This window comes from Vulpes lagopus, chromosome 20, assembly GCF_018345385.1.
Source record: "Vulpes lagopus strain Blue_001 chromosome 20, ASM1834538v1, whole genome shotgun sequence".
NCBI classification, from domain to species: Eukaryota; Metazoa; Chordata; class Mammalia; order Carnivora; family Canidae; genus Vulpes; species Vulpes lagopus.
In genome coordinates, this window is record NC_054843.1 from 2,926,584 (window position 1) to 2,953,611 (window position 27,028).

The following is a 27,028-nucleotide window of genomic DNA, read 5'->3' on the forward strand; positions in this document are numbered from 1 at the left end:
ACTCAACAGTAAGCTCCATGAAATACATTCTGCAGATTAAAAGAAAACAAACACCAAAAAAAGTCCCTCAGTGGTAAAAAACAAAACAGCCCAATTTGAAAACGGGCAAGAGACACTAGCAGACATTTTTTTTTGAAGAAAACACGCAGAGGGAGAGCAAGTGTGTGAAGAGATGCTGAGCATCGCGGGCCATCAGGAGATGCAAATTAAAACCACAGTGAACGATCGCGGCGGACTTGTCAGAAAGGCTAAAATTAAACGACGACTCCCTCCCCCCCCAAAACAATGACAACCCCAAAGGCTGGTAATGATGTGGAGAAACTGGACTGACTACTCACACGTTGCTGGTGGGAACGTGCATGGCTTAGCAAGTGCACCCCAGGACAGAGAGATGAAAATTTAGGGTCACACGAAAACCTGCACAGGATGCTCAGAGCACTTTTATTTGCGACAGCCCCAAACTGAAACAACTCAGAAGTCCTTGGATGGGCAACGGGCTAGACGGGCTGTGGTCCGTCCACCGCAGGGAACGCTACTCACTTACAGAAAGAACCGAGCTAGTTAGCAGGCCACACGGCAGCCTGGAAGGATTTCCAGGACACACGGTGAGTAAAAGAAGCCAGTCCCCAAAGTTCCCTACTGAGGCACATTCATAGAAGACTCTTGAAACGGCCAAGTGACAGAAACAGAGAACAGAGTGATTGTCAGGGGTCACGGAGGAAGTATCTCCTGGGGATGAGCGCTCTGCACCAGGACCATATTCACGTCCGCTGCCCGGCTGGGCACATCTTACCACGTGTGGAAAGATGCTACCATGGGGGCGGAGGGGGGAAGGGGCACGCAGACTCTCGATGTAGTTTTCTTTACAACCGTGTGCTCTTCTACAATTATCTTAAAATGAAAAGCTCAATAAACCTTTTTATACACAGGATGGATTCAAAAAGTTAAGGAGCAATTTCCCATTGGACTCCTGAGGTGGGTTCCTTTGCGCATCTCAGCATTTTAATGCCCACATTTACTTTCCAGCGCGTGCGCCCCTACTGCTTTTCCTCCTTCACCCTGTACTTCCTCTGCCCCCGGCTCAGTCCACGGGTGGCCGTTCGTGCTCTGGTCCACGGGACAGCTATGCCTCGGCCCAACTCCAGCCAGCACGTCCCAGGTTCTCAGAAAGGGCCCGGTTCCCAGAAAGGGCCTGGGCGGGAGGCTGGGCTCCCCGTGAGATCAGCCCCTGGGCGCTGTCACCTGGGTCACCGTGCTGTCCCCGGTGCCCTACCCGGAGCAACGCCGCAGCCCCTGAGTGCTTTCGATACAGCACAATCTGCATTCTTTTGCAAGGGGACGGAGGCAAAAATGCCTGTGTGCACAAAGGCCAACCACACCCACACATCCATAAACAGAGCCCTGATCAGGAAATGGGTGCCTCCCCCTCCCCAGCCCGGCTCCCTGGAATTCCTGCGGCCTCCACCGCTTCCTCCCAGCGGATTTCAGAACTTGAGATGAATTGTGATTCCGTGTGCACGAGTGCAGCCCCTGTTGGCCATTGCTGTGGCTGGCCTGGACGGCCACACGTCCTCTGGGACACCCTTCCCTCCTTGCGGGGCCTGTCCCGGTGAGTCTCAGCCCACGGGGGGCACAGGTTGGACTCTGGGGGGTGCGTCCTGCTTGCACCCCACCGAGCGTGTGCTCTGCACTCTGCTCCTGCCTCTGGAACCCTCAGACGGCCCTGAAGCCCTGGATGTGGGGCAGTGAGCAGTGTCCAATTGCAATGTTAGTCATTTCCCAGCCTTCCAGGCACACCCTACCAGAAAGATGTGACATTAGTAGGAAACCCATCTCTTTCCCCTCAGTGCAGCGTGGCATATATTGCATTTTAAAAACTAATGCAAAAAAATAAAAATAAAAAATAAAAAGTAATGCACATTCCTGCATCTTGCTTTGAGAATTTCCTCATCACTTTGAGACCAGCCAGCGGTGACGAGGCATGACAGCGGCTCGGTGCTGGAAACGCTGGGTCCTTGGGGTCGGGAGATGGGGAGGGTTGGAAGCAGGCCCGGCGGGCATGGGGAGTCGGGAAGGACCACCGCTGCCCCACGTGATGGAGGCGGGGGACAGCCAGGAGGTGTCCACGGGCAACCCACACGCTCTGCAGAGACACCTGTTCCAGCGGAGCAGCTGCTGGACCGTCTGGGAGGGTCCCCACCTGGGCACGGCGGGGGGCTTCACGGGTGCAGCTCTGAGCTCCCTGGGACTCAGTCCTCAGCACCCAGGGCTCCAATACCGGTGAAAGATCTGGGCACCCACACGACCAGGCCTGAGGATGGAGGCATCAGCAGGCCTGTCATCCGCCTCTCACCCCTGCCCTGGCCTGCACGCCGGCGTCGGGGACGCCAGTCTGCTGGCTTCTCAGGTGACGGGCACCTGTGCATAGGCCGCTGCTGGCAGACACTCACAGGACAGAGGTTCCTTTAGTTCCAGGGCCATCCCAGAGTTTGGCGGAGGCTGGTCCAGCTGGTAGGACGCCACTGCACCAACCTACTGGCTGCGGGCTGCAGAGCTGCACGCGCGAGGCCCCGGCCCAGGCCCCTGGCACAGAGCCACGGGGAGTTCGGGGCTCAGGGGCAGGACGGGGGAGTGGGGCGCCCTCCCCGCCGTGCTCCCCCAGCTGCTCTCGCAGGTGACGGGGGGAGCCGTGCACTCACCGCTGCTGGGGGCTCCTCGGCAGCCGCAGACGCTTCAAGGAATCTGCCTCCGCCTCTCCAGGCCCTTCCAGGAATTGTTTACTCGTTTCAGACAAATCCCGAGTCTCCCCCACACCGAGTGGCATGGAAATCTGGTTTAACTGATCAATAGGACAGCCTAACGTATAATTTCTACTCTAAACAGCAGTTGACATGATGCACTAACTCGATTGGCCAACCAGCTGGCGGCATATCTCCTCATCGGGTGCTGGGCAGGAGGATCACAGTGACAGCCACGCTTACGTCTCTCCGCTCACCTGAGCTGGGCTGGGCGTGCACCCTTCTCCCCCGGAGCCAGTGAACGCAAGCCGGGCCCTAGTAACACGCTGGGCCCCGAACCTGCACTCGGAGGGCAGGGGGCATGGGGACTCAGGCCCGGCACTTGACCCCCCGGGGAATGCGGGAGCCACGACTGGTCCGCCTCTCCGGTTGGGGGGGGGCAGGGTTGCGCAACGCCACTGTGGAGCTCCGGCTGTTACCTGAGGCGGGGAGCCAGCGGGGTTTCCCCTTACCAGTCTCACCCGGAAGCCTGGGGTGAGATGCTGAGCATCCTTCCAGAGACGTTTATGTGACAGACATTCTCCCAAAGCACTTACAGAACAAACACGGCAATGGCTCCAGAGAGGGGCATCTTACGTTGCATTTGGGAAAATAATCCACATTATCGAGCGCCCAAGGGACACCCCCGGGACCCTGAAGACTGGGCGGGGTGGGGGGTGGCGCATTTATTTGTTACCACTCTTGTCCAGGGCTCTGCCTAGGGGGATGGGGAGGGGGCCTCCTGTCTACCCTCCTTCTCGGGGTGTCACCACCCTTCTCCAGGGAAGCAGGAGGGGTGAACTCACCTCTGTCCCACTTTTGTTCTCCCGGCCCCTCTAGCCTGACAGAGGACATTCTGGCCCAGGGCACAGTCATCGGCAATTCAGTGTTTATGGATGTCATAAAACAGACGTGCAGAACGAGGATGTTTCCCTGATAACCCAGGAGCACAATAAAGTTATATGATTAACAGTGACTTCACCTTGTTATTTAAAGGCACAGGTGCCCTTTCCGGGGCCTGGCTTACCGGGAAATCACTCACATTTATCAGCGGCCAAAGGGATGCTTCCCTATGGCTGGTGGTGACCTCGGCGAACGCTTTCGCCTCCTGTTAACCTTCGGATGAAACAGAAAGCAAGGCGGACCAAGGTTATCAGGGCCCTGATAACCACATCTGAAATTCTGGTGTGTGTGTCTTGCGACTGTCTCGGCCAGGTGACGAGCAGGATCGTTATGGACTCGTGGCACCTCAGAGGCAGGAATAGGGTGGAGGTTTACCTCTTCTGGTCTTGGAGAGGGTGATTTCATAGTCTGCAGAGTTTAATTCGATCCTGGGTGTCTGGGTACGATTTCTCCCTCGGCCCTTCTCCTTAGGTTCGCTTTGCAAGACAAATGCCTATAAGGGGAGTGGCCTCTGGGACAGCTAGCAATGCACATTTCCTTTATTGTTTTATAGATCGCAGCAACCACAGCCATCTTTATTGAGCGCTTACTATGTTCTAGGCACTGTTCTAAGTGGTTTGTACATATTGGTCATTTAACCCTCCTAGTGACCTGATGTGGCTGTGTGATATAAGAGGTTTAGTCATGACAAGGCCAAACTCATCCTGCCCTCTACCCCAGTCATGTTCCCATTCAGGGCTGCAAAAATCAGGCACTGTGGCACTTACCCACAGAGGAAGAATGTTCTGCACATGCTCCTCCTCTCTCAGAAACAACCCCCCTACGGTTGATGAGGTGTGGTGTACTTTTGAGGGAAAAGGGTGCGGGTATGATATTTTAGTGAGAATGCCCTGGACGCATTTGAATTTGACCATGAGCAGTGGATTGTACCTATTGGTGGGACTCTGTCCACTATATGCGTATGTCAGGATGATGCCATAAGACTAGTTTCTGGAAGAATTCTGTGAGGAGAAACTCTGATCTAATCAATGAATGGGTTATGGTACAAGGGACAGGACTTTTGCAAAAATCTATTAAAGACAGAGTCTTTGGGCAGTCCCAGGGGCCCAGTGGTTTAGCGACACCTTCAGCCCAGGGTGTGATCCTGGGGTCCGGGGATCAAGTCCCACATTAGGCTCCTGCATGGAGCCTGCTTTTCCCTCTACCGGTGTCTTTGCTTCTCTCTCTCTCTCTCTGTGTCTCTCATGAATAAATAAATAAAATTAAAAAGAAAATGAAGATTGAGTCTTTTGCAAATTAAAGGTTTTACTCCATCTACAGACTTTTTAGCATGTTGCACACACCTGTAGAGGCTATGGTAAGAGGAATAAAAATTGGCTAACTGATCATTTGTAATAACCAAAGATGAGAAGCAACATAGATATCCACTTAAGGGGGACTAATTGGATAAGCTATGGTACATAGTTCTCTAGCTGTGTTGCTAGAGAAGAAAGGAAGAAGATTTCTATGTTCTCGTGTGGTGTGAGCTTACAATGGGAGCTGGCTAGAACTTAGGCCGAAAGCTACAGGGTCACTGGGTTTCAAGGGTTCAGAGAGCAGGGTCCAGGGTTGTCAGAGAGGGTAGAAATGAAAGGGGGAATTCCCAAAGGAGGAAGTTCTGTAAGAACTTTCCTATTCCTCCCCTAATCCTTCCCTGAATTGCACATGCATGTGCTCCTGGGAGGACAAGAGAGCTTAACACAGATTTCAGTGTTGCCCACCACATGGAAGACAAAGCTTGGAGTCTGAGTCCAGTTAACTTAGAGGGCTCTTGACAAACACCTCAGGCTTCCTGTTGAAGCGTCAGAGGGGCCACATTTAGAGACGTATTTTTTTTTTCTAGAGGTGTATCGTAACAAAGCATAAAACCAGACCTCCACAGTTCAAAGTGATCACTTAGTAATTTAATTGCCAGCTAGAACAAGAACAACAAAAAATCAACACTCTTCAGAGGAAGATAACAAAATCCAGGATCTCTGCAATGTAATATTCATAAGTCAACACTAAAAAAGTGAGATGCAAAGAATCAGGAAAATGTGACATGCAGCAAGAAAAAAGTCACCCAACAGAAACCCTAGATGACTCAGATGGCGAAATTAGCAGACCAAACCTTAATGAAGCAATTATAGTTATGTCTAAGGACCTAAAGGAAAGGATGTCAGTAAATAGTAAGCAGATGGAGGATCACAAGATGGGAATCTATGAGTAAGAATCAAACAAAAATGGTAGAATTTAAAACTGTACTTCAAAACATTCGTGGATGGGCTTATAGCAGTTTTGAGTAAGCAGAAGAGCCAGGAAAAATTGAGGACAGATCAACAGAAATTATGCAATCTGTAGACCAGAAAGAAAAGAGATTAAAAAAATAACAGAGCCAACCACTTGAGGGACAATAGCAAACTTCTAACATACATGTAATTGGATCTCAGAAGGAAAGTTGGGATAGAATGATGCATAAAATACATTTAAAGAAATAAAGCTGAAAAATTCACAAATTTGGTGAAAACAAGAGTTTATAGATCACAGAAACTCAATAAATACCAGGTAGGACAAACAAAAAGAACACCAGACCAGGTACATCATAATCAAACTGCTGCAACCCAAAGATAAAGGACAAGCACCTTGAAAGCAGCCAGAGGAGGCAGGGTGGGGGGAGGGAAGGCACAATTTTTATAGAGAATAATGATAGAGTGAAAGCTGATTTCTCATCAGAAATGATGAAGGCAGAAAAAAATGATTCAACATCTTTAAGCTTCTTTCAAATTACAAAAACAAACCAAACCACAAATGCAGAATTCTATACCCTGAGAAACCATCTTTCAACATGAAGGCAAAATAAAAAAACATGTTCGGGTAAGCAAAAGCTGGGGGAATTAGTAATTAGCGGTTCTGCATAGCAAGAAATGTTAAAAGAAAAAAGAAATTCATCAGGCTGAAGGGCTATAACACCAGTTAGAGGTTGGAATCTACAGGAGTAAGTAAAAGCACCAGGGATGACACATATGTAATTAACTATAAAAAATTATCTTTAGGGGGAACTGGCTGGCTCAGTTGGAGGAATACGTGACTCTTGATCTCAGGATTATGAGTTTGAACCCTATGTTGAGTGTAGAGATTACTTAAATAAAAACTTAAAAAAAGATTTTATTTATTTATTTGAGAAAGAGAGAGAGATAGAGCACTAGAGAGAGAGAGAGCACAATCAGGAGGAGTGGCAGACAGAGGGAGAGGGAGAAGCAGGCTCCTTGCTGAGCAGGAGCCCAAAGTGGGGCTTGATACCAGGACCCTGGGATCATGACCTGAGCTGATGGCAGACACCCAAATGACTGAGCCACCCAGGTGGCTAAATAAAGACTTCTAAAAAATGATCTTTACATTTCTTTTCATAATTTCCTGAAAAGACAACTGGCTCTTGAAAACAAAAATGATAATATTGTATTACATAGATTGTCTTAGTCTGTTTGGTCTGCTTGAACAGAATGCTACAGACTGGTTTTAATTTATTTCTCATAGCTCTGGAAGCTGGAATTCCAAGATCAAGGTGCTAGCAGATTTGGTGTTTGGTGAGGGCCTGCTTCTTGGTTCATGGACAGCTGTCTCCTTGTTTTGTCCTCAGGTGGTAGAAGGGGCAAGGGAGTTCTCTGGGGACCCTTATATAAGGACACTAATCCCCTTCATGAGGGTTCTGCCCTCATGACCTAATCACATCCCAAAGGCCCCACCTTCTCTGGGATGCCTGGGTGGCTCAGTGATTGAGCATCTGCCTTTGGCTCAGGTCATGATCCTGGGGTCCTGGGATCGAGTCCCACATTGGAGTCCCCACAGGGAGCCTGCTTCTCCCTTTGCCTGTGTCTCTGCCTCTCTCTCCATGTCTCTAATGAATAAATAAATAAAATCTTTAAAAAAAAGCTGCACCTCCTAACACCATCACATTGGGATGAATTTCAACATATGAATTTTGGAGGAATGTCTATAGCATAGATGTAAAATATATGGCAAACACTGCAGGGGAGGAATTAAACTGCTACAGAGTTCTTACTTTTTATGTGAAGTAGTATGACATTAATTTTAAATAGACTAAAAAGTTAAGGATGATTTAAAAATAGGCAAAAGATCTGAAAAGACACTTCAAGAAATGAGGATATACAGATGGCAAATAAATATATGAAAAGATACCCAACATCATATGTGAGGGAATTGAAAACCAAAATAACAATGAGATATACCACTGTACAACTATTAGAATGGTGAAAATCCGAGAAACACCAAATGCTAGGCAAGGGTGTGGAGCAACAGGAGCTCCCATTCACTGCTGGCAGGAAGGAAGGATGATGCAGGTACTTTGGAAGACAGTTTGATGGTCACGAAGGTAAAGGTACCAAATGATCCAGCAGTTGCGCTCCTGGGAGTCTACCCAAAGGCATTGCAAACTTACTTCCACACGATACCTTCACACAGATATTTATGGCCACTCTGTTCATAATCACCAAAACTTTGAGGCAACCATGATGATGAATGGATAAACTCCAGAGCATCCATACGATGAAATATTATTCAGCACTAAAAAGAAATGAGCTATCAAGCCATTAAAAGACATAGAGGTACCTTACCTGCATACCACTAAGTGAAAGAAACCAACCTGGAAAGGTTGCATAGTGTATGTGCCAACTATGGACATTCTAGAAAAGGTGGAGCTGTGGAGATAGTAAGAAGATCAGTGGTTGCCAAGATTTTGGGGGGAGGGATGGATGAACAAGTGGAGCACAGAGGATTTTTAAGGCAGAGAAATGTCATTACTGTAATAGGGGTACATGTCATTATGCCTCCGTCAAAACCACACTACGTATGACACCAAGAGTGAACCCTAAAGTACACTATGGACTTTGGCTGGTAATGACATGTCATTGTTGGCTCCTTTAGAGCTCTAATGCAGGGGTGTCAGTGGTGGGAGAGGCTGAGTGTGTGGGTGGAGAAGGACTACATGGGAACTCTCCATACCTTTTATTCCATTTTGCTATGAATCTAAAACTTCTCTAAAAAATAAAGTCTAGGGGGATCCCTGGGTGGCGCAGCGGTTTGGCGCCTGCCTTTGGCCCAGGGCGCGATCCTGGAGACCCGGGATCGAATCCCACGTCGGGCTCCCGGTGCATGGAGCCTGCTTCTCCCTCTGGCTATGTCTCTGCCTGTGTCTCTGGCTCTGTCTCTCCTTCTATCTCTCAAGAATAAATAAATAAAATCTTTAAAAAAAAAAAATAAAGTCTAGGGGTGCCTAGGTGGCTTGGTTGGTTAAGCATCTGCCTTCCACTTAGGTCATGATCTTGGGGTGGTATTGAGGCCTGTGTCAGTCTCCCTGCTCGGCAGGGAAGTCTACTTCTCCCTCTTCCTCTGTCAGTCCCCCTGCTTGTGAGCTCTTTCTCTCTCTCAAATAAATAAATAAATAAAACCTTTAAAAAAATTAAAAAGAGTCTACAATTTAAAAAGCTAAGGGTGCATAGTGTAATACCTAGAAAAATCAACTGAAAATAATGCTAAAAAGCCTAGTATTGGCTAATGAGCCAATAGAAGGAATAAAATGGAATGCAAAAATTAATCCAATTAAGCCAAGAAAAGGCAGAAGAAGAGGAACCGGAGATGAAGCCCAAGATCAATAAAAGGCAAATAGCAACATGGTAAACCTAACCTCAACCATATCAATAAATACATTACATATAAATGGACAGAGGAAGAAATAATGGCAAAATCACATACAATCTTTCAGAAAATAGAGAGAAGGAAGCAAACCTCGCAACATGTTCCATAAGGCCACCAACACCTCACCATACAAACATAACAAAGACATTATGAGAAATAGGTTATGAACCAATATCCCACTTGAACACTGACACAAAAATTCTTACAAATTCCTAATATTATTAGCAAATAAAATTCAGCAGTATATAAAAGAGAATACATCTTACATCAGGGCAGAGGGCCTATGCCCCCTTTTAAAAACTCATTCCTAAGTATTTTTCTAGGAATACAAGTGGGGTTATTCTGGAAAAGCAGAGTGGTTTTAACATCTGGAAATCAGTCAACATAACTCACTATCTGAGCAGACAAAAGGAGAAAAATCATATGATCATCTCTAAATGAAGAGAGTGACAGCATCCAACACCTGTTTATGATAAAAGCCACTAGAAACCCAGGGATAAAAGGAGATTGCATCAACCCATCTCAACAGATGCAGAAAAACACCTGATGCAATTCAACAGAGAATTGTGTCAAAGAACATTTGACAAAGAAATTTTAGCAAACTAGGAGAAGACTCCCTCAACCCAATAAGGGGCACGTACAACACACCTGTGGCTCATGTCACGCTTAGCAGTGAGAGAATGCATCTCCCTGAGCAGGGGATAAGCTCTCACTTTTACTTAGCAGTATTGGAGTTTCAATCAGGGCAACAGACAAGTGAAAGAGATAAAAACCAAAAAGACTGGAATGCTAGAAGCAAAAGTCTCTTTATTATCAGAAGATATGACTGCCTCTATAGGAAATCCTAGGAATCTAGAAAATAAGTACCCGAAATAATAAATGAATTAATAAGCAATGTCAGAAGAGACTATGTCAATATACATAAATCTGCTGTATTTTTATAAACTAGCAGCAGACAAATGGAAAATTAAATTCAGATCCCCTTGACAATAACACCAGAAAACGGAAAATGCCAAGGAATAAATTTAACAAAAGATATGCAGGACCTTTATCTTGAACGCTATAAGACTTTGTTGAGAGAAGTTAAGGAAGATCTGAGTAAGTGAAGGGATGTATCGCGTTCATGGGCTGGGACACTCAATGTAATTAAGATGTTAACGTTCCCAAATCAATCTCTAATAGGATGCATTCCCAATTGAAGTCATAGATGGCTTTTTAAAAAGAAATTGATGTGCTGATTCTTAATTCTGAAATTTATAGGGAAAAGAAAAGATCCGTGTAACTGCAAAAAAAAAAAAAAGCACAAATATGGAAAACTTCCTGATTTCAAGTTCTAGCAATTAAACCAGTGTATTATTGGTGTCAAGACAGACACACAGATCAGAGTAACAGAACAGAAACACTACAAAGAGGCCTACACTTAGAAAGACAAGTAATTTTCTTTTTTCTTTTCTTTTTTTTTTTTATTTATGATAGTCACAGAGAGAGAGAGAGAGAGAGAGAGAGAGAGGCAGAGACACAGGCAGAGGGAGAAGCAGGCTCCATGCAGGGAGCCCGACGTGGGACTCAATCCCGGGTCTCCAGGATCGCACCCTGGGCCAAAGGCAGGTGCTAAACCGCTGCGCCACCCAGGGATCCCGACAAGTAATTTTCAAGAAAGGCGTCTAAGTGATTCAATGGAACAAGGGAAGTCTTTTTAACACATTGTGTTATAATAATCGAATAAGAAAAAAGATGTATCAAAAAGAAAAAAGATGGTCAACCCCTACCTCACACCACAGACAAACATCAATTTAAATTGGATAATTGCATCCTAGACTAAAACATAACAGCTATAACTCCAAATCTTCTAAAAATGTATGTTATCTTTCTACCTGGGGGACAGAAAAAGGATTCTTAGAGAAGACACAGAAAATACAATTCATAAAAGAGTAACTTGTTAATTTAGACTTTATCAAGTTAGAAACTTTTGTTCATTAAATGCCTTCATTAAGAAAATAAAAAAAGGGGTTGCCTGGGTAGCTCAGTGATTGAGTGTCTGCCTTTGGCTCAGGGTGTGACCCCGGGGTCCCAGGATCGAGTCCCACATCAGGCTCCCCAACAGGGAGACTACTTCCCCCTCTGCCTGTGTCTCTGCCTCTCTCTCTCTGTGTCTCTCATGAATAAATAAATAAATCTTTAAAAAAGAAAAAACAAAAAAAGAAAATGAAAAAGATAAGCCATGAAATAGGAAAAAACACTTGTTATACATATATCTGGCAGATGAATTATATCCAGAATATATGGAATTTCCTACAAACTAGTGATTTAAAAAAAAACACGCCCACTTACAAAATGAGCGAAACACATAGAACAGACACTTCACAAAATAAGACATTCAAATAGTCAACAAGCACATAAAAACATGCTCAACAATCATTATGTGATCTAAGAAATAGAAATTAAGGCGATAAGGAAATACAGTTTTACACCTTATGGAGTTCTAAAAATTTAAAACACTGAGAAGGTCACACTGGGTTGTTTGTGGAGCACCCGGTCACTCCCACATGGCTGGTGGGACTGTAAAACCGCACAACCACTTGGGAAAACAGCGGGCAGATTCTTAGAGAATTAAGCTTACATTTATCATTTGAACCAGTGACATCACCCCAGGGTCATGACCCAAGATAACCGACGGATACTGTCATGGGACGATCTGTGCGCAGTTCACAGTGCCTTACGTTGAGACCACCCATGGAGGCCTGACAGGAGCAGCAGTGAACCGGCACCGAGTACTTGTGCGATGGAACTGTACTCTGCACGTGGAAGTGAATAAGCTACACGCGTGCATCTTAAAGTCACGATGCTGATGGAATCCAGACCCTGCACTTGCGGGAGGTTCCAGGACAGGCAAGTCGGAGCCGTGGCTTCATAGGGTATGTGGGGATGCACGGGGAAGGAGGGCCGGGGGGATGTTTCAGGGTGACACAACCGCTCTCCACCTTGATGGGGAGGTGGTTACACACGTGGGAGCTTTCATCAAAATGTGCACAGGTCCCAGGAGGCTGGAGGGGTCGCGGGCGCGTGTGGCTCTGCCCAGCCCTCCAGGTGCCCAGAGGCAGACGGTGGCTCCAGCTGAGGTCCCCCCAGTCATGTTTGGGCACTACCATTTCCGTGTCACCAAAGTCTGTGGTCAGGACGAAGATTCCCAAGGCCTCGAACGACTGTGCACCACCCGGGTGTCCGCCAGCACAGCGAGGTGCCGCCGCAGCCGTCGTTGGCGGGACCACCCCGGAGGGAGCAGGATGCGCGATCCCCCAGAGACAAGACAGCGGGAAGGGGTAAGCCCCTCGAGGCAACCCAGCACCAGGGTTCATTTTCACGGCCCTGCCGCCTCCCTTCTGTTTCAAAAATCACGAGAGTCGGGACGACTGAGGCTGATCATGAAGCTCTTCCCCAGGAAGCTGTACTGAGACTAGAAAACACTATTAAGGAGCATTATTATCTCTTGTAAGCGAAACATTCGTGCTCACATTGCAAGCGCGCCCCTGACCGGCGAGTGACTGCAGGCAGCACCCCGCGTGGTCAGCTCAGGGCCGTCCCCGTCCTGTTAAAGCCAGCAGTGCCACAGAGCCATGACTTCAGCCGCTCAGCCACGCTCTGGGTCGTTACCCATGACGGCTACGGTTTACTGAGCTCTTAACACTTGGCAGGCTCTGGCTTAAGCATTTTGCACGAATTGCATCATTTGTCTCGGTGAGGACCCCACCGGGTGGGTGTGTTTTCTGCTTCCTGTTCTGTAGGGAAGTTGAAGGGCAGTGTGGTGGGAAGCTGTCCCGAGCTGCTTCGCCAGCTGACAAGTGACTGGAGGCAGCTGTCAGGCTGGCGCTTGAAAGCAGACCCATGGACGGGGAGCTGCGTGCAGCTGTGACCCTGGAGACCCTGGGGCGCGTGCTGTGGGCCTGAAGTGAGCGAGGGAAGAGATGGACCCATGGAGCTCAGGTCAGTGCACGGGGGCGGGCAGCCCATCACGGGGCGGGGGCTCCCCTGAGCAACGGTGCTGGGTGCTGGCGACCTCAGACACCTGCCCAGCACCGGCAAGGATGCCGTGCATTTGTCCCTTGGCGCTCCTTCTCTCTCTCTCTCTCTCTCTCTCTGGGATTATTCCCAGGGCGGTGAGCCCTCAACACCTCCGGTGACTTTGCACTCAGGAGGTCTGCAGGCTGTGGGGTGGGAGGGCCTGGGACTCGGGTCAGAGGAGACTGTCCGGCTGGTGGCACCTGCAACCTCTGGTCTGCACTGCCGAGCACGTGCCAGACTTTGAAAACATTTTAATATTTTATTTGACCCAATATATCTCCAAACACTTCGTTTCAACACGTATCACATGAAAATGTGCAGACCCTCGGTCACCACTGCATCCCTCGTAGAGGCCAGAGAGGAAGCCACCCAAATGTCATCAGCCGATGTGTGCTTAGACAAAATGTGGCTTGTCCTCTTGATGGGACATGGTTCGGTCACAAACAGGAATGAAGCGCTGAACACGCTGCCTCACAGAGGAGCCCTGTAAACGCTGTGCTCCGTGAATGAGGCCAGACACACAAGGCCACATACTCCATCACGGGAGACATCCAGAACAGGCATCTCCATAGCGACAGTGGTTGCCAAGGACCAGGGCAGGAAGGCAAGGGGAGTAAATGCCAATAGGTGTGGGATTTTTTTTCGGGGGGGGGGGTTGTGTGATGGAAATGCTCTGGATTTAGACGGTGGTGGTGGTGGTTGCATAACAAAGTGAGTATATTGAAAGCCACGGAACTGTCACGTTAAGATGGTGCATTTTATGTTTGTGAGTTACGTCACTAAGAAAACACGAAATCAATCTGAAAACGATCAACGAGGTATTTTGCATCCTTTTATACGTGCAGAGTCTTTGCAGTCTGGTGCGTATTCCACACGCACCACACGTGGTGACCCTTCGATACGCTGGGTCCCCTCCTGGTGCGACGGCTCAGAAGGAGCCTCGTGGGCCGCCCGGCTCTGTAGCATTGAGACTTGGCGAGTCCCGGTCATTAACTGTGACTCCTGTTTTGTAAGCTCCGGAGACCCAGTTTGGGGGGCTCAGTTTCTCTAAGACACCCAAGCAGACAAGCGCGCGTGGCCCCTCCAGGCGGGCCCTTCTGGCCTGGCCTCCCCGTGTCTCGAGATGGAAACACCAGCACTAAAGCTGCGAGCCTCCCCGTGGGGAACGAGGCAGGTGTGTGCCCCACGGATGGGGCTGCTTGAGGCCTGCTCGTCCGTCACTCCCGTCCAGCCACCCGTCTCTGCTCCACGGTGGCTCCTGGTGTGTTTATGATTCACTTTCATTTTCTGTCCTTGGGAACGAGGACAAAGATGCTGTTGGCGGCAGGAAGTCCTCTAGTCACCCATGATCTCTGCCCAGGGTGACGGAAGCCAGAGCCAGGCTGGGCCGCAGCCTCCACGGGGCCTCCCCACCGGCCTGCCGGACGAGCGGCCAGCAGAGGCGTCCGGGCAGCGTGCCGTGTCGTGGTCCCAGGGACGGGCAGGAACGGAGGGAAATCGGCAGCACCTGTGTCCCTACAGCAGGGCCTGTGTCCATCCTAAAGCTGAATTCGCTCTGTTGGAGAAGGGTAACGCGGGGCCTAGCCGCGGAGGGGGCCGGTGCCCGCTGGCCCTGGGCGCTTCTGCACGACCCCCCGAAGTACGGCGAGGTGAGGCGGCACAAGTGATCCTTGACACCAAAGTGCCCCAGACGGAGCCTCACACCACCTGCTGGGCTTGGGGAGGCTCCGCCCAGGTGGGGTCCCGCCTTCAGCTCCAAGGACCCCCCTTCCCCTCCAGCTCCGGTCACGGTGGTTAACCAAGGGTGAGGCTGTTCCTCCCTTGTTCTCCTCCATGGGCTCCTGCGGGCAGAGGGCACGGGGGTGGGCACACGATCACTGGGTGTTCAAGACTCCGCACCATTGTTCTCAGAAGATGCGTAAAATCCATCCTGTGGTCTTCGCAGTTGCTGTTAATTTCCTTTCAGCCGTAAAAGAGGAAACCAGGCTATCCACGTGGTTGTCTCCCTTGCTGAGGCAAAGAGTATTTTTCTTTCTTTCCTTTTTAAAGATTTTAAAAATTTATTTATTCCTGAGAGACCCAGAGAGAGAGGCAAAGACACAGGCAGAGGGAGAAGCAGGCTCCCTGCGGGGAGCCGGAGGCGGGACTCGATCCTGGGACCCCTGGGTCACGCCCTGAGCCGAAGGCAGGCGCTAAAGCGATGAGCCGCCCAGGTGTCCCAGCAAAGGGTATTTTTCTAACAAGGTGCTTGGTAAACACAGAACCTCCCCATTCACAGGGACATTAGGATTCCTGTTCCGAGGCTTTTGTCCACCGCGGCTGTTCCTTCCTTTGAAGCATGTCCCCACAGCTGTCACAGGTGTGGGGCCCAGGCCAGGACGTCTTGACCATTATTTTCTATGAAAAGTCATGTTTTCCACACTACTCTTCACTTTCCTGTTTCCAAATAGTTAAGTCACGGGACAGCCAGACCCTGGGTATCTCTGCCAGGACGAGTCTGGAGCATTTATTGAAACGTGGGGTCAGCGGGAAGGACGGGGGCCGCAGGAAAGGCCAGGGCCAGGGACCTCGGCAGCTGCGTGCAAGTCTGGACCCCAGGCACCTGCTTCCTTTGCTGAGCTGCTTTTTCCTGCCGTGGCACGTGTGGCCTGTTGACTCACGGGCCGCGGGGGTGCCTCTTTCCGCCACACTCAGGGCTGCAGGGCCCGGGCTGGTTACCGACCTGGGGAAAGGCTCCGCGGCTCCCGGGTAGGCTGGGTGGGGCTGGGCGCTGATGCACGGGCGAGGAAGGGGCATTTCCCCGCAGAGAGCCGGGAGTTCACATGCGGAGAAAAAGTTCCAGGTGGAAAGACGGAGCTCCATTTTCTTACTTTTCTCAGGAAGGCTCAGGCCATGGGGGTCTGTCCTTGAAGGAAAAACCTAGAATGCCAGGGGTCTGTGTGCACCAGAGCCAGGGAGAGGCAGGGCTGGGCTGACCGGAGTGGGGCTGCCCTAGGTGGCGGTTCAGGTGCGGGGGGATGCACCCTTGGGAGGAGATCCACTTCTTACACTGCAGGGAACGTGAGTCTCTGGAGCAGGAGGCCGAGTGCTGCAGGCAGCCAGGTGCGCTCCCCGCGGCTCTAGCTTTTGCTACATTCTTTCCCTTGAGCAGCACAAACCCACTTCTGCTGGTCCAAGCTGGGCCCCGAAGTCACACAAAAATCCCGCCTGTTCTTCCCCCAGAGACGGTCTGGTACACAGCTGTGCCCAGTTGCCCCGTCCCCAGTCTCCCTTCCTGGAGCTCCGTCCTGCCCGGTCTGTCCCACACTCAGCCTGCTTTTGCTTCTCTGCTCCTCAAAGGCTTCGTTATTCTGACCCTTCTGTTCCAGAGGCTGATGAGAGGCCTTCTGATGGAATCCTGTGCCCGAGCGCTGGGTCGCAGGGCTCCCTCCTTCCCCTGGGAGCTCACCAAGCCCTGGCTGCAAACACTCCCGTCATCCATCACCGCCACCAGTTCCAGGGCACGTCTGCAGCTCAGAGGGAGCCTCGGCCTCCTCCAGACACATCTACTCAGCATTGGCGCCCACGGCCATACGCACTGATACGTCCCAAAGCAAGCTCCCGCGTCCTTCCAGAAGCTGAGATACCCTCGGCTTGTTCCCTTGTGGGAGGTGCTGTTCCACCCTCGCAGTGACCCTGGAGGCTTCTGCTCTGACTCCCCTTTCTTTCATATGCCACATCCGCTCAGTGAGGAAATAAGCTGGGCTCTTCCCTCAGAATATGCCAGAATCTGACCACTCCTTACCACCCCCACATCCTCTACACTCCCCTTTGCCTCCTGAATTAGAGCAGCAGCTCCCTGGTGGGCCTTCAAGGTCCCACGTGATGAACCTCTGAGAGCTCCCAACCTCATCTCCAGTCAAGGGGGACTCCAGAGGCATCACATCACGCCCTAGCAACAGGACTGAACTATCCCTGGAGTTAGTGTCCTCTACAACGGTCATAGCAAAGCCTAAAAATGGGTCTCAAAGATGTTGAGCTGATTTGTAAGTTAACTGCCTGCCAGCACAGAGCCCACACTCTTTAACGGGAGAAAACAAAATCCAGATGATCAACAGTATAGTAAAAAATGCACACATGGATCTTTACAAAGAAATGTAGAAGAAATACAATTATTCAAAGCAAAAAATGACTAACAGTGGATTATGGGACTTAAAACATATGCAGCATAGAAGTACAAAGTATGACATAGAACACAGGATGGGGGAAATGCACGTGCACTGCTCTCAGACCCACATCATCAAGAGGTAGCATAATATAATTTGTGATATGTCAATGATACAGAGTGTGAAACCCAGAGCAGCCCAGAAGAAATAAAACAGAGAAGGACAGCTCTGAGACTGAGAGTGGAGAAATAATGCTCAGTATCCAAAAGACATAGGAAAGGAGAGAAAAAAAGTAAAAAAGAATGAATGAAATAAACAAAATGAGTAGTAGATTTAACCCAACTGTATCTATGATGATGTTTATTGTAAATGGCTTAACAGCACTAGTTGAAAGGCCGAAATTGCCAAAATTGATAAATATTGCCAATGACAAACCTGCTTCAAATATAGAGACACAGATACATTAAAAGTTAAAGGATGGGAAGAGCATAACATGTGAGCACTAAGCCTAAGAAAGTCTGGGTAGCTGTATTAATGGGAGAGAGACAAGGAAGACATTCAAACAAAGAATGGAACCAAGGATAAAGGCCACATTTTCTTAAGGCTAAAGGGATTGATTCATCAGAAGGTACAACAATCTAAATAAGTATGCACCCAATAACAAGAATTGAAAATGCGCAAAGCATAACCTGACAAACTGAGAAGCAAGGAACATGTCACAAGGGACTTGGGGATTTCAACATGCATCATCTAGTAATTGATAGAACAAGTAGACAGAAAAATAAAGATATAGGAAACTCATACTACACTATCAACCAGCTTGACCTAATTGATATGGGTGGAATAGTCCACCCAATAACAGCAGAATACACATTCTTTCCAAGTGTATCTGGAACAGTCACTAAGATATACTATGCCTCTCAATAAATTAAAAAAGACAGAGGTCATACAAGGTCCACTTCAAAGCACAGTGGAACTAACTTAGAAATCCATAACTGAAAGATAGCAGGAAAATATGCAACCATTTGAAAATTAAACAGTACACTTCTAAATAACAAGTGGGTCCAAGCAGGAACCACAAGGTAAATCAGAAAATATTTTGAGCTGGATGAAAATGAAAACACGACACATCAAAACCTTCCAGATGCAACACAATTATACTTAGAGGGATATCTTTAGCTTTAAATTGTTTTTTTTTAAGATATATTTATTTATTTTTATTTATGATAGACACAGAGAGAGAAAGAGGCAGAGACACAGGAGGAGGGAGAAGCAGGCTCCATGCCGAGAGCCCGATGTGGGACTCGATCCTGGGACTCCAGGATCGCGCCCTGGGCCAAAGGCAGGCGCCAAACCGCTGAGCCACCCAGGGATCCCCTAGCTTTAAATTGTTATATGAAAAAGAGAAAGATCTAAAATTAATGATCGAATTTTCCACCTTCGGGAGCCAGAAAAAGAGGAGCAAACTAGAGGTGAGGTGGGTAGAAGGAAGGAAATAAAAGGATAAGAGGAGAAATTATTGAAATAGAAACCACACAATGGAGAAAACCAATGAAGCTCAAAGCTGGCTCTTAGAAAAAAGAAATCAATAAAAAATATAAATCAGGCTGATTAGCTTAGAAAGGGAGAAGATATACATTACTAGTATCTTGAATGAAAGAGTGGGGTCTCACTCCAATCCCAGAGACATAAATAAAAGGGATGGCAAGGACTTTCCAAACTCCATCATGCCAGCAAATTCTCAGATGAATCTTCATCGGAATGGGCACCTTCCCAAGGTCAATCGCAAGTACACAGAAAACCTTGACATGCTTATCTCTGAAAGACACTGAACTCATAGTTTAAAAACTTCCCATAAAGAAACTCCAAACACAGAGCATTCACTGGTGAATTCTATGAAACATTTAAGGTAGAAATAGTGCCACCTGTATACAAACTCTTCCAGAAAGCAGGAGGGTGGAGTACTTCCCCACTCATCCCATGAGGCCAGAAGTGCCCTAAATGCACTAGGAATTCAAGGTTAAAGTTTTAAAAACAACTAATAAATCCACCATTAGTAGAACAGAGGAGTAAAAAACATGATCATCTCAATAGAGGCAGGATATAGATTTGACAAAGTCCAACACGAATTTATAATTAAAACTTTCAACCAATTAGCAATTAAGAAAAGAAGACCTTCAACCTGATAAAGGGTATCTATAAAAAAATCCCTACAGGTAACATCATAACTGATGGTGCAAAACTCCACGTTCTCTCTAAGATGAGAACAGAGCAAAAATCTGGATTCTCACACTCTCACAAAAATCTTGCACTTCTCTTGTATTAGATACCCTAGGTAGCGCGACAAGTCAAGAAAAAGAAATAAAAGAACCCAAAGACATCCAGACCTAAAAGGAAGTAGCAAGTCTCTATTCGTAGATGTAGAAAAGCACAGGAAATCCACAAAAAGGCACTAGGTCTACTAAATGAATTTAGCTAAGTCAGTACACAAAACCGATTATATTTTTATAATTGGAAATTGACCTAAAAAATCCATTGACAATAGCATCACAAATATTAAATACTTAATGATAAATTTATCAACATCTATTCAACAACTCTACCCTGACAACTACGATATATTGAAAGATATTAAGAGAAACCCAAATAAATCGAGAGATACCACATTCACGAATCAGAAGACTCAACATCATAGTCAACATTATAGATAATAATTCTTTTCAAGTTGTTCTATGTACTTAGTATAAGTTCAGTGTCTCAGCAGACACTTTTTTTTTTTTTTTTTGGTAGCAACTGACAGACTGATTCTAAAATTTATCTGAAAATAAAAGGGACCTGGGACAAGTAAAACATTTTTGAAAAAAAAGAAATCAGAGGACTTGTACTTCCCGGCTTCGTGACTTACTGTAAATGCGCGGTAATCAAGACAGCGAGGCAGCGATTGAAGGAGAGGCAGCTATGTTGATGCAACAGGACGGCGAGTTGCAAACTTGGTCAACTGATTTTTGACAGGGATGTCATGATAATTTACTGGGGGAAACGTTTTTAGCAAACATTCTAGAGCAAGTGGATATCCATACAGAGAGAATGAACGTCAGCCCTTTTCTCTCCCTCTTGAAGATGGGCTAGACTGAGCTATTCCTTCCAAAGAACAGAGTAAGGAAGGGGAAAAACAGTAATTTCCCAGCGGAGAAGCCAGTGAATCAAGAGGATATCATGGACCCCCCCATTCTTTCCCCAAATCCATACCCCTGGGTTGACCCTGAGGAAAACATCAGACAAACCCAGCCTGGGGGACGTTCTATAGATGCTCCGAGGCCCCCATGGTTGGTTGTCACAAGCACGGAGAGCGTGAGCACCTGTGAGACCAGGGCCGACAGAGGAGGAGCCCCCGTGATGAATGGACCATGGACTGCACCACGGCTCGGATGCTGGAGCAGAAAAATGACATCAGGAGAAAAACAGGTGAAATTGGAATAAAATATGGGGTTTAGTTAATAATGGTGTAAAAATAAATCACATTTATTACCAAGTCAAGGGCTCAATTATCTTCTATGTTAAAAAGGAATTTTATCCTAGAAAAAGTTAGAACTCCTACTTTATTCTAACATCTCCCATCAAGAGGATTGAGTTAAGGGTTTTTGAAGAGCTACAAAAGCATTAAAGAAGATTTAAAGCAATCAGTATCTATGTGTAAACGCTGTCACTTCCAAGAGGAGGAAAGGCCCAGACACACCAGTGTCTCATCACACACCGCCCAGCACCTGACAGGTGGCTTCAGAATTCTGTTCTGTAGCCTTCAATCTTACCAAAAAAATCAAAAATTAAATGAACTGCAGAGTTTAAAAAGGGAAATCAGCTTCAACTTCTGTCTCAGGCCATACACGAAATTCACCCTGAGACACGGATCACAGACCTCAACGTAGAAGCTCAAAAAATAAAATAAAATTTGAGAAGAAAGCCCAGCAGAAGACCCCACAGATAGGGGATGAGCTGAGGTTTCTCAGGGCATCCAAAGTACAAACCATAAAAGAACAAAATTCGTAATCCGGGCCTCATCAGAATTTAATACTTCTACTCCCTGAAAGGCATAACAAGAAAATGAAACAGCGAGTCGCGGGCGGGGAGAAATTGTTCACAAGACATATCTGACTAACGGGGTGCGTCTGACGGATCAGGAGGGCTCACTACCCCACGGTTATGGGAAGCAAGTCTCAACTACTGCAGCAGATTCCGGAAGAAGATTTATGACTGATTAGTAAATATTTTCCCCGTCATGGGCCACTAGGGAAGCATGAACTCAAACTAATGCAATATCGCCGCACACCCAGGAGAATGGTTAGCACGGAAAGCGCCGACAATTCCAAGTGCAGGCGGGAAAGCTCGCGCACTGTGGGTGGGACTGCAAAACGGTGCTGCCCCTTTGGAAAAGCGGATTGATGGTTTCTCAAAAAAACAAAAACAAAAACAAAAACAAAAAACGGTGAAACCAATATAATCCGGTTTGGTCCATGAGAAATGAGAACACGTGTCCCCACAAAACCATGCACTTGAATGCTCCTAGCAGCTGTGTTCGTAAAAGCCCCCAGAATGGAAATGACCCGGGTGTCCTTCAACAGGTGGACGGGGTAGTCACGCTGAGGTCCCTCAACACCATGGAGTGACACCCAACCCACGGACGAGCCTCAAATGCGTGAGGCTGAGTCCTAAAGGAGCGTGCACACCGTGTGGTTTCTTTTATACAAAGCTCTAGAAAAGACAAATCTACGGTGTCAGGAAGCAGGTCAGTGGCTGATAAGACAGTAGGGGTCGAGGGCGGGCGTTAACCAGCAAGGGGCACAGGAGGACTTTTTCAGGGAGTATAAATGTTCTGGGCCTTGATTTTGGTTAACGGCTACAAGGGGGCATACGTTTTTTTCAAAGCTCATCAAAATATACACTAAGATGGGAGTATATTTTATGAAGCATGAATTGTACCTAAATAAGAGGGAGAGAAGATCCAAAAGGAAATGGGATTTTACCAAAACAACACCAGTGACTGCAGGAAGCATCCAGGGAGGCTGGGGGACTGCAGACGGCCCACCTTTGCAGCTCATGGTCTGGGTGAGCGGTGCAGGCACCGCGTCCGGGAAGATAAGGACAATGTCACCCAGTGTCTAAGTCGGTAGGGACAGCACGGGGGGAGGCCCCCCGAGGGATCGTCAAGGGTAGAGTGTCAGACGGGGCCATGGATTCCGTAATAGCACAGGGTTTTAGGTTCAAATGCTTACCTAATATATATTCAATCACAGGGGCAGCCTGGAGCCTTCTTTTTTTCTTTTAATTTTAAAAATGATAGCAGGGCCTTACCAGACAGTTGCTTGACGGCCACGGGTCTCACTTTGTAGGGAGTGCTGCAAGAGAGAAGAGGGTCCCACCGTGAGATGCCGTCAAAGGTGTTCTTGGTGCGTCTGCTGCGAGAGATAAGCCGCTCGGGATAAATTAGAATTCAGTGGATTAGGGTTTTTTTTTTTCCCCCTGAAATTAGTTTCTTTGGCTGTTCGGAGCTTCCTCATTCAGAAGCATTCCAAATACTTTAAATATATCATTTAAAGGATGAACTTCCTTTATCATGTTTCATAGTGGGTGAATTGGACAAATTTTGTGATCAGTACTGCGGCCCCTCCGGTGTGGAATGGCAAAGAGCGCCAGAGCCGCCCACGTCCGACCCAATACCCGACTGATGGAGGAGGCTCCTGCCCCGGCCTGGTTCGAACTCACGGCAACCGCATCTCCCGAGCAGACGAGAGAAGAGGGGGCCGCTCAGCTGAGGACGCACTGGCATCTTGGTGATGCCATCACAGGGATCCGAGGCCTGAAGGGGATGGGGAGGGAATGTCTGCCCCCCCCCCCGGCACACCAGGGACCAGAGGTGGGGGAGAGACAGCGGGGCCCACGGAAAGTGGGCAAAGAACAGAATACGCAATTGTTGGTGACAGGTTCAAAGAAAGGTGCCTCAAGAGAAATCCCTTTTTTTCCCCCAAGCAGTTCAGCCAAATTTCGAAGACTGCTCACAGGGAGACGGTGATGCTACGGCATCGGTCTTGGGGAAAGTCATCTCGGCAGGACTAGTTAACGTGAAGATGCATAATCCGGGGTGCCTGGTGAGGGGGGACTCCATCGGGGAAGCGTCTGCCTTCGGCTCAGGGTCCTAGGACCCAGCCCCACGTCGGCCTCCCTGCTCAGCGGGGAGCCTGCTTCTCCTTCTGCCCCCTACTCGTGTTTTCTCTCTCACCATCTCTCTCTCTCAAATAAATAAATAAAATCTTTAAAAAAAGTAGTTGAAAAAAATGAAGACACACAGTCCTTTGACTCAGCACACGAACTTACGAACCAAGGTATCGGATGAAACGCTGGCACACGGAGATGCCCTCACGCTGCCACGTGTCCTCGTCATCCATTTGTTCGTTCATTCAATAAATTGGTCACTGAGCGGAACTAGGTTCAGGTGATCAAACAAGACAAAAGTGCTCCTGTCCTCACGGAACTGACATTCCACGTTCAAATACGCAATGAAAGGGCGGGTACAGGTGCACTGGTTGAGCAGCGGAGCTCTAGAATTTCCCTGGCCCCCTCAACTGGGTGCTGAGGATCAATCAGCTGTGCCACGGATGGTCACTCGGTTGTCAAAGAGGAGATCGATGTCCAAGTATTGGCCTGAGGCGATGCCCACGACCCCCCCACCCCCCGGTAGGCAGACAGCGCAAGTTACAGTCTAAGTGACACCGAGAGGACGAGCACAGAAAGTCCGGAGAGGCCGGTACGTACCAGACTGTTCACAGGGATCCATGGGATACCTGTGCTGTAACAGGCTTGGGCACGGGGGAAACTCTGACAGCTGCAAACGCTAGGAAAGTGTAGAGTAAGAAACACACAGCCCGGTGATCCTGGGTGATGGCCTGGTGATCCCGGGTGATGTCTTGGTGATCCCAGGTGATGGCTTGGTGATCCAGGTGATGTCTTGGTGATCCTGGGTGATGGCCTGGTGATCCCGGGTGATGGCCTGATGATCCTGGGTGATGGCCCGGTGATCCTGGGTGATGTCTTGGTGATCCGGGTGATGGCTTGGTGATCCTGGGTGATGGCTTGGTGATCCTGGGTGATGTCTTGGTGATCCTGGGTGATGGCCTGGTGATCCTGGGTGATGGGCACACAAGTCCCCCCAGGGATTTCCCCCCTGGCATAGTGTCCAGCAGTGAGTCCACACCTGTGAGGACCCTGCTGCCCCTCAGGAAAAAGGCCCTGCTTCCAAAGGTCTTCTGGAAGTTGGTTATTTGGAAGTAGGTGTTCCTCCCCCTGGAGACTTTGTCACACTGGCAGATCCAGTGACACCTTATTTCGAATCTGTGTGGGTTTGAAGTGTGGCCCTACATGGAGAGCAGGGGACGCACGGTGGCGTCACCGGCCTGGGCTGGAGCAGAGGGCCTGTGGGGGGTTGAGGGAAGGCAGTCGGCGAGCAGCAGTTCTCACAGCCCCAAGCGCAGTGCTGAGCGCCGAGCAGGGAAGTCCTCCCAGCACATCAGCCTCATCGACTTGCTGAGCTCCCGACGCTTTCTCACACTGTTGAAGCATCTGTTTGTCTCCTTGAAACGTCTGTTTGTCTCCTTAGAGGAGAGTTTTGACGCAGTCGTGGTGGAAATGAAAGGGATAGGACCGTCACAGGGTGGACACTGTGGGATCCAGAATGTTCCCCCGCCCAGAAAGAGGCACTCGGACCAGCAGCTCAGGGTTCCAGCTGGCATTCCCTGAACACGGGTGGGCCGTGTCTCTGCATATTTGTCGGTCACAAGGGCTCAGGGTTGGGCAGCAATCACAGCTTTCCTACCAGCTCCGAAAGAGCAGAAGCCATCTGGCAGGTGGCTTGACGAGAGCCCCTCTGACGGAAAAGGATAGAAATTCAGACGGTGCATGGCAGTGGGGAGCGCTCGGACTGGTGTGGGGACTTGGAGACGTGTGTTAAGGTGGATTGGGGCCAGATGTTCCGGCGGGGGCGGGGGGAGTCTGGACAACATCTCGTGGCCACTGGGCCCCTGAAGAACGCTGTGCCGGGGAGCCCTGGGCTGAAGCTGTGCTGGAGGCCGGGGGGCACCCAGAGTCAAACCAGGAGGGCGCCGAGAAGCCCAGACAAGAAGATACGGTCTGAACTAGACGCTGGCTGGGACCATCTGAGAAGGCGTGAAGGGGAGAAGTGTTTTGGGACACCTGGGTGGCTCAGGGGTTGAGCGTCTGCCTTCAGCTCAGGTCGTGATCCCCGGGATCGAGTCCCACATCGGGCCCCCTGCATGGAGCCTGCTTCTCCCTCTGCCTGTGTCTCTGCCTCTTTTTCTGGGTCTCTCATGAATAAATAAACAAAATTTTTTTTTAAAAAAAGGGGTGGGGGTGGGGGAGAAGTGTTTTGAAGGGAGAATCAGGAGGTCATGACACTTGGTTTGAAATGAGCCCAGAAGTACAGGCCTCAGAGATGGGCCCCTGGGACCCCGCCTCCGATCAGCACCCAGGGGCTCAGGCATGAGCCCTTGGAATTTGGAGCAGGGACCCCGAGAGCCTCTCCTGTGAGTGTGTGGCAGAGGATACCAGCACCACCCCCTTCCCGTGAGCTGGCTCCCGAGTCTGCGGCCAGGGAGACAAGCAGGGCACGAGGCCCTGCTGAGGCCACGAACGTCTCCTCCAGAAGTGGAGGCTGGAGAGACAGGCTGACCGCACGCATGGGCGGCGACTTGGCTGCTGTTTGCTGGGAAGAAACAAGATTTATCCGGCACCTCCCAAGAAGGAAGTACCCCATGTTTGGTGGACATGACCTTCTGGTGAGCACCAGCCCGGGGGCAAGAGCATTTCCTTATAGTTTCTACACCTTCCATCAGTGGCCCTTGCCCTGGCTGCACACTGGAATCATCACCTGGTGAGCTCTAAACTCTCCTGGAAACTCCTTGAACTGGTGGTTTTAATCCGAGGTGGCTCTGGAAGTTGCTGGGTTAGAGAGACTGATTGTACTGGAACGGACAACCTCAGGCAGTAGGATTGGAGAGGTCAGAGCAGATGAGGCCTTGCTGGGGGCCGCTAGGACGTGACCTGGGGAGGGGGCCCTGGCCCAGTGCTCAGCACACCACCCCCGGGCTGTGGTCAGGGAGCCTCCCGGCGAGGGCAGCAGGGCAGTCAGCGTGCGGCCCTGGGGCCTTGCTCCACTGCTCCTCACTGGCCTCCTGGGCCTCAGTTTCCCCTCCGTCCCTCCCCAGAGGACTCTTGTTGAGAGCGAGCCCTCAGAGGGGCCCCCGAGCACACCTGCACTTGTGATTCTCTTGGGAAGTGACCGGTCACGAAGGAACAAGCCTCCCTCACGGCCTCTCCCACCCTCACCCCACCTTTGGTTTAAATTCA

At 49.1% G+C, this 27,028-nt stretch overlaps 1 protein-coding gene across 7 annotated transcripts in view; it reads right to left on the reverse strand.

Moving 5' to 3' along the window:
• PDE9A (phosphodiesterase 9A) overlaps positions 1-27,028 on the reverse strand; it is an 86,523-nt gene that overhangs the window by 35,268 nt on the left and 24,227 nt on the right. For 4 of the 7 annotated variants that reach the window (XM_041735031.1, XM_041735029.1, XM_041735030.1 and 1 more), the window contains exon 4: positions 22,964-23,007. In XM_041735031.1, coding sequence (XP_041590965.1) covers positions 22,964-23,007 — 44 coding nt within the window. Of the gene's footprint in view, positions 1-2,450; positions 2,658-2,699; positions 3,524-22,635; positions 22,721-22,963; positions 23,008-27,028 lie in introns of those variants that run through there. The other 3 variants (XM_041735036.1, XM_041735032.1, XM_041735033.1) reach the window with 3 other exon arrangements.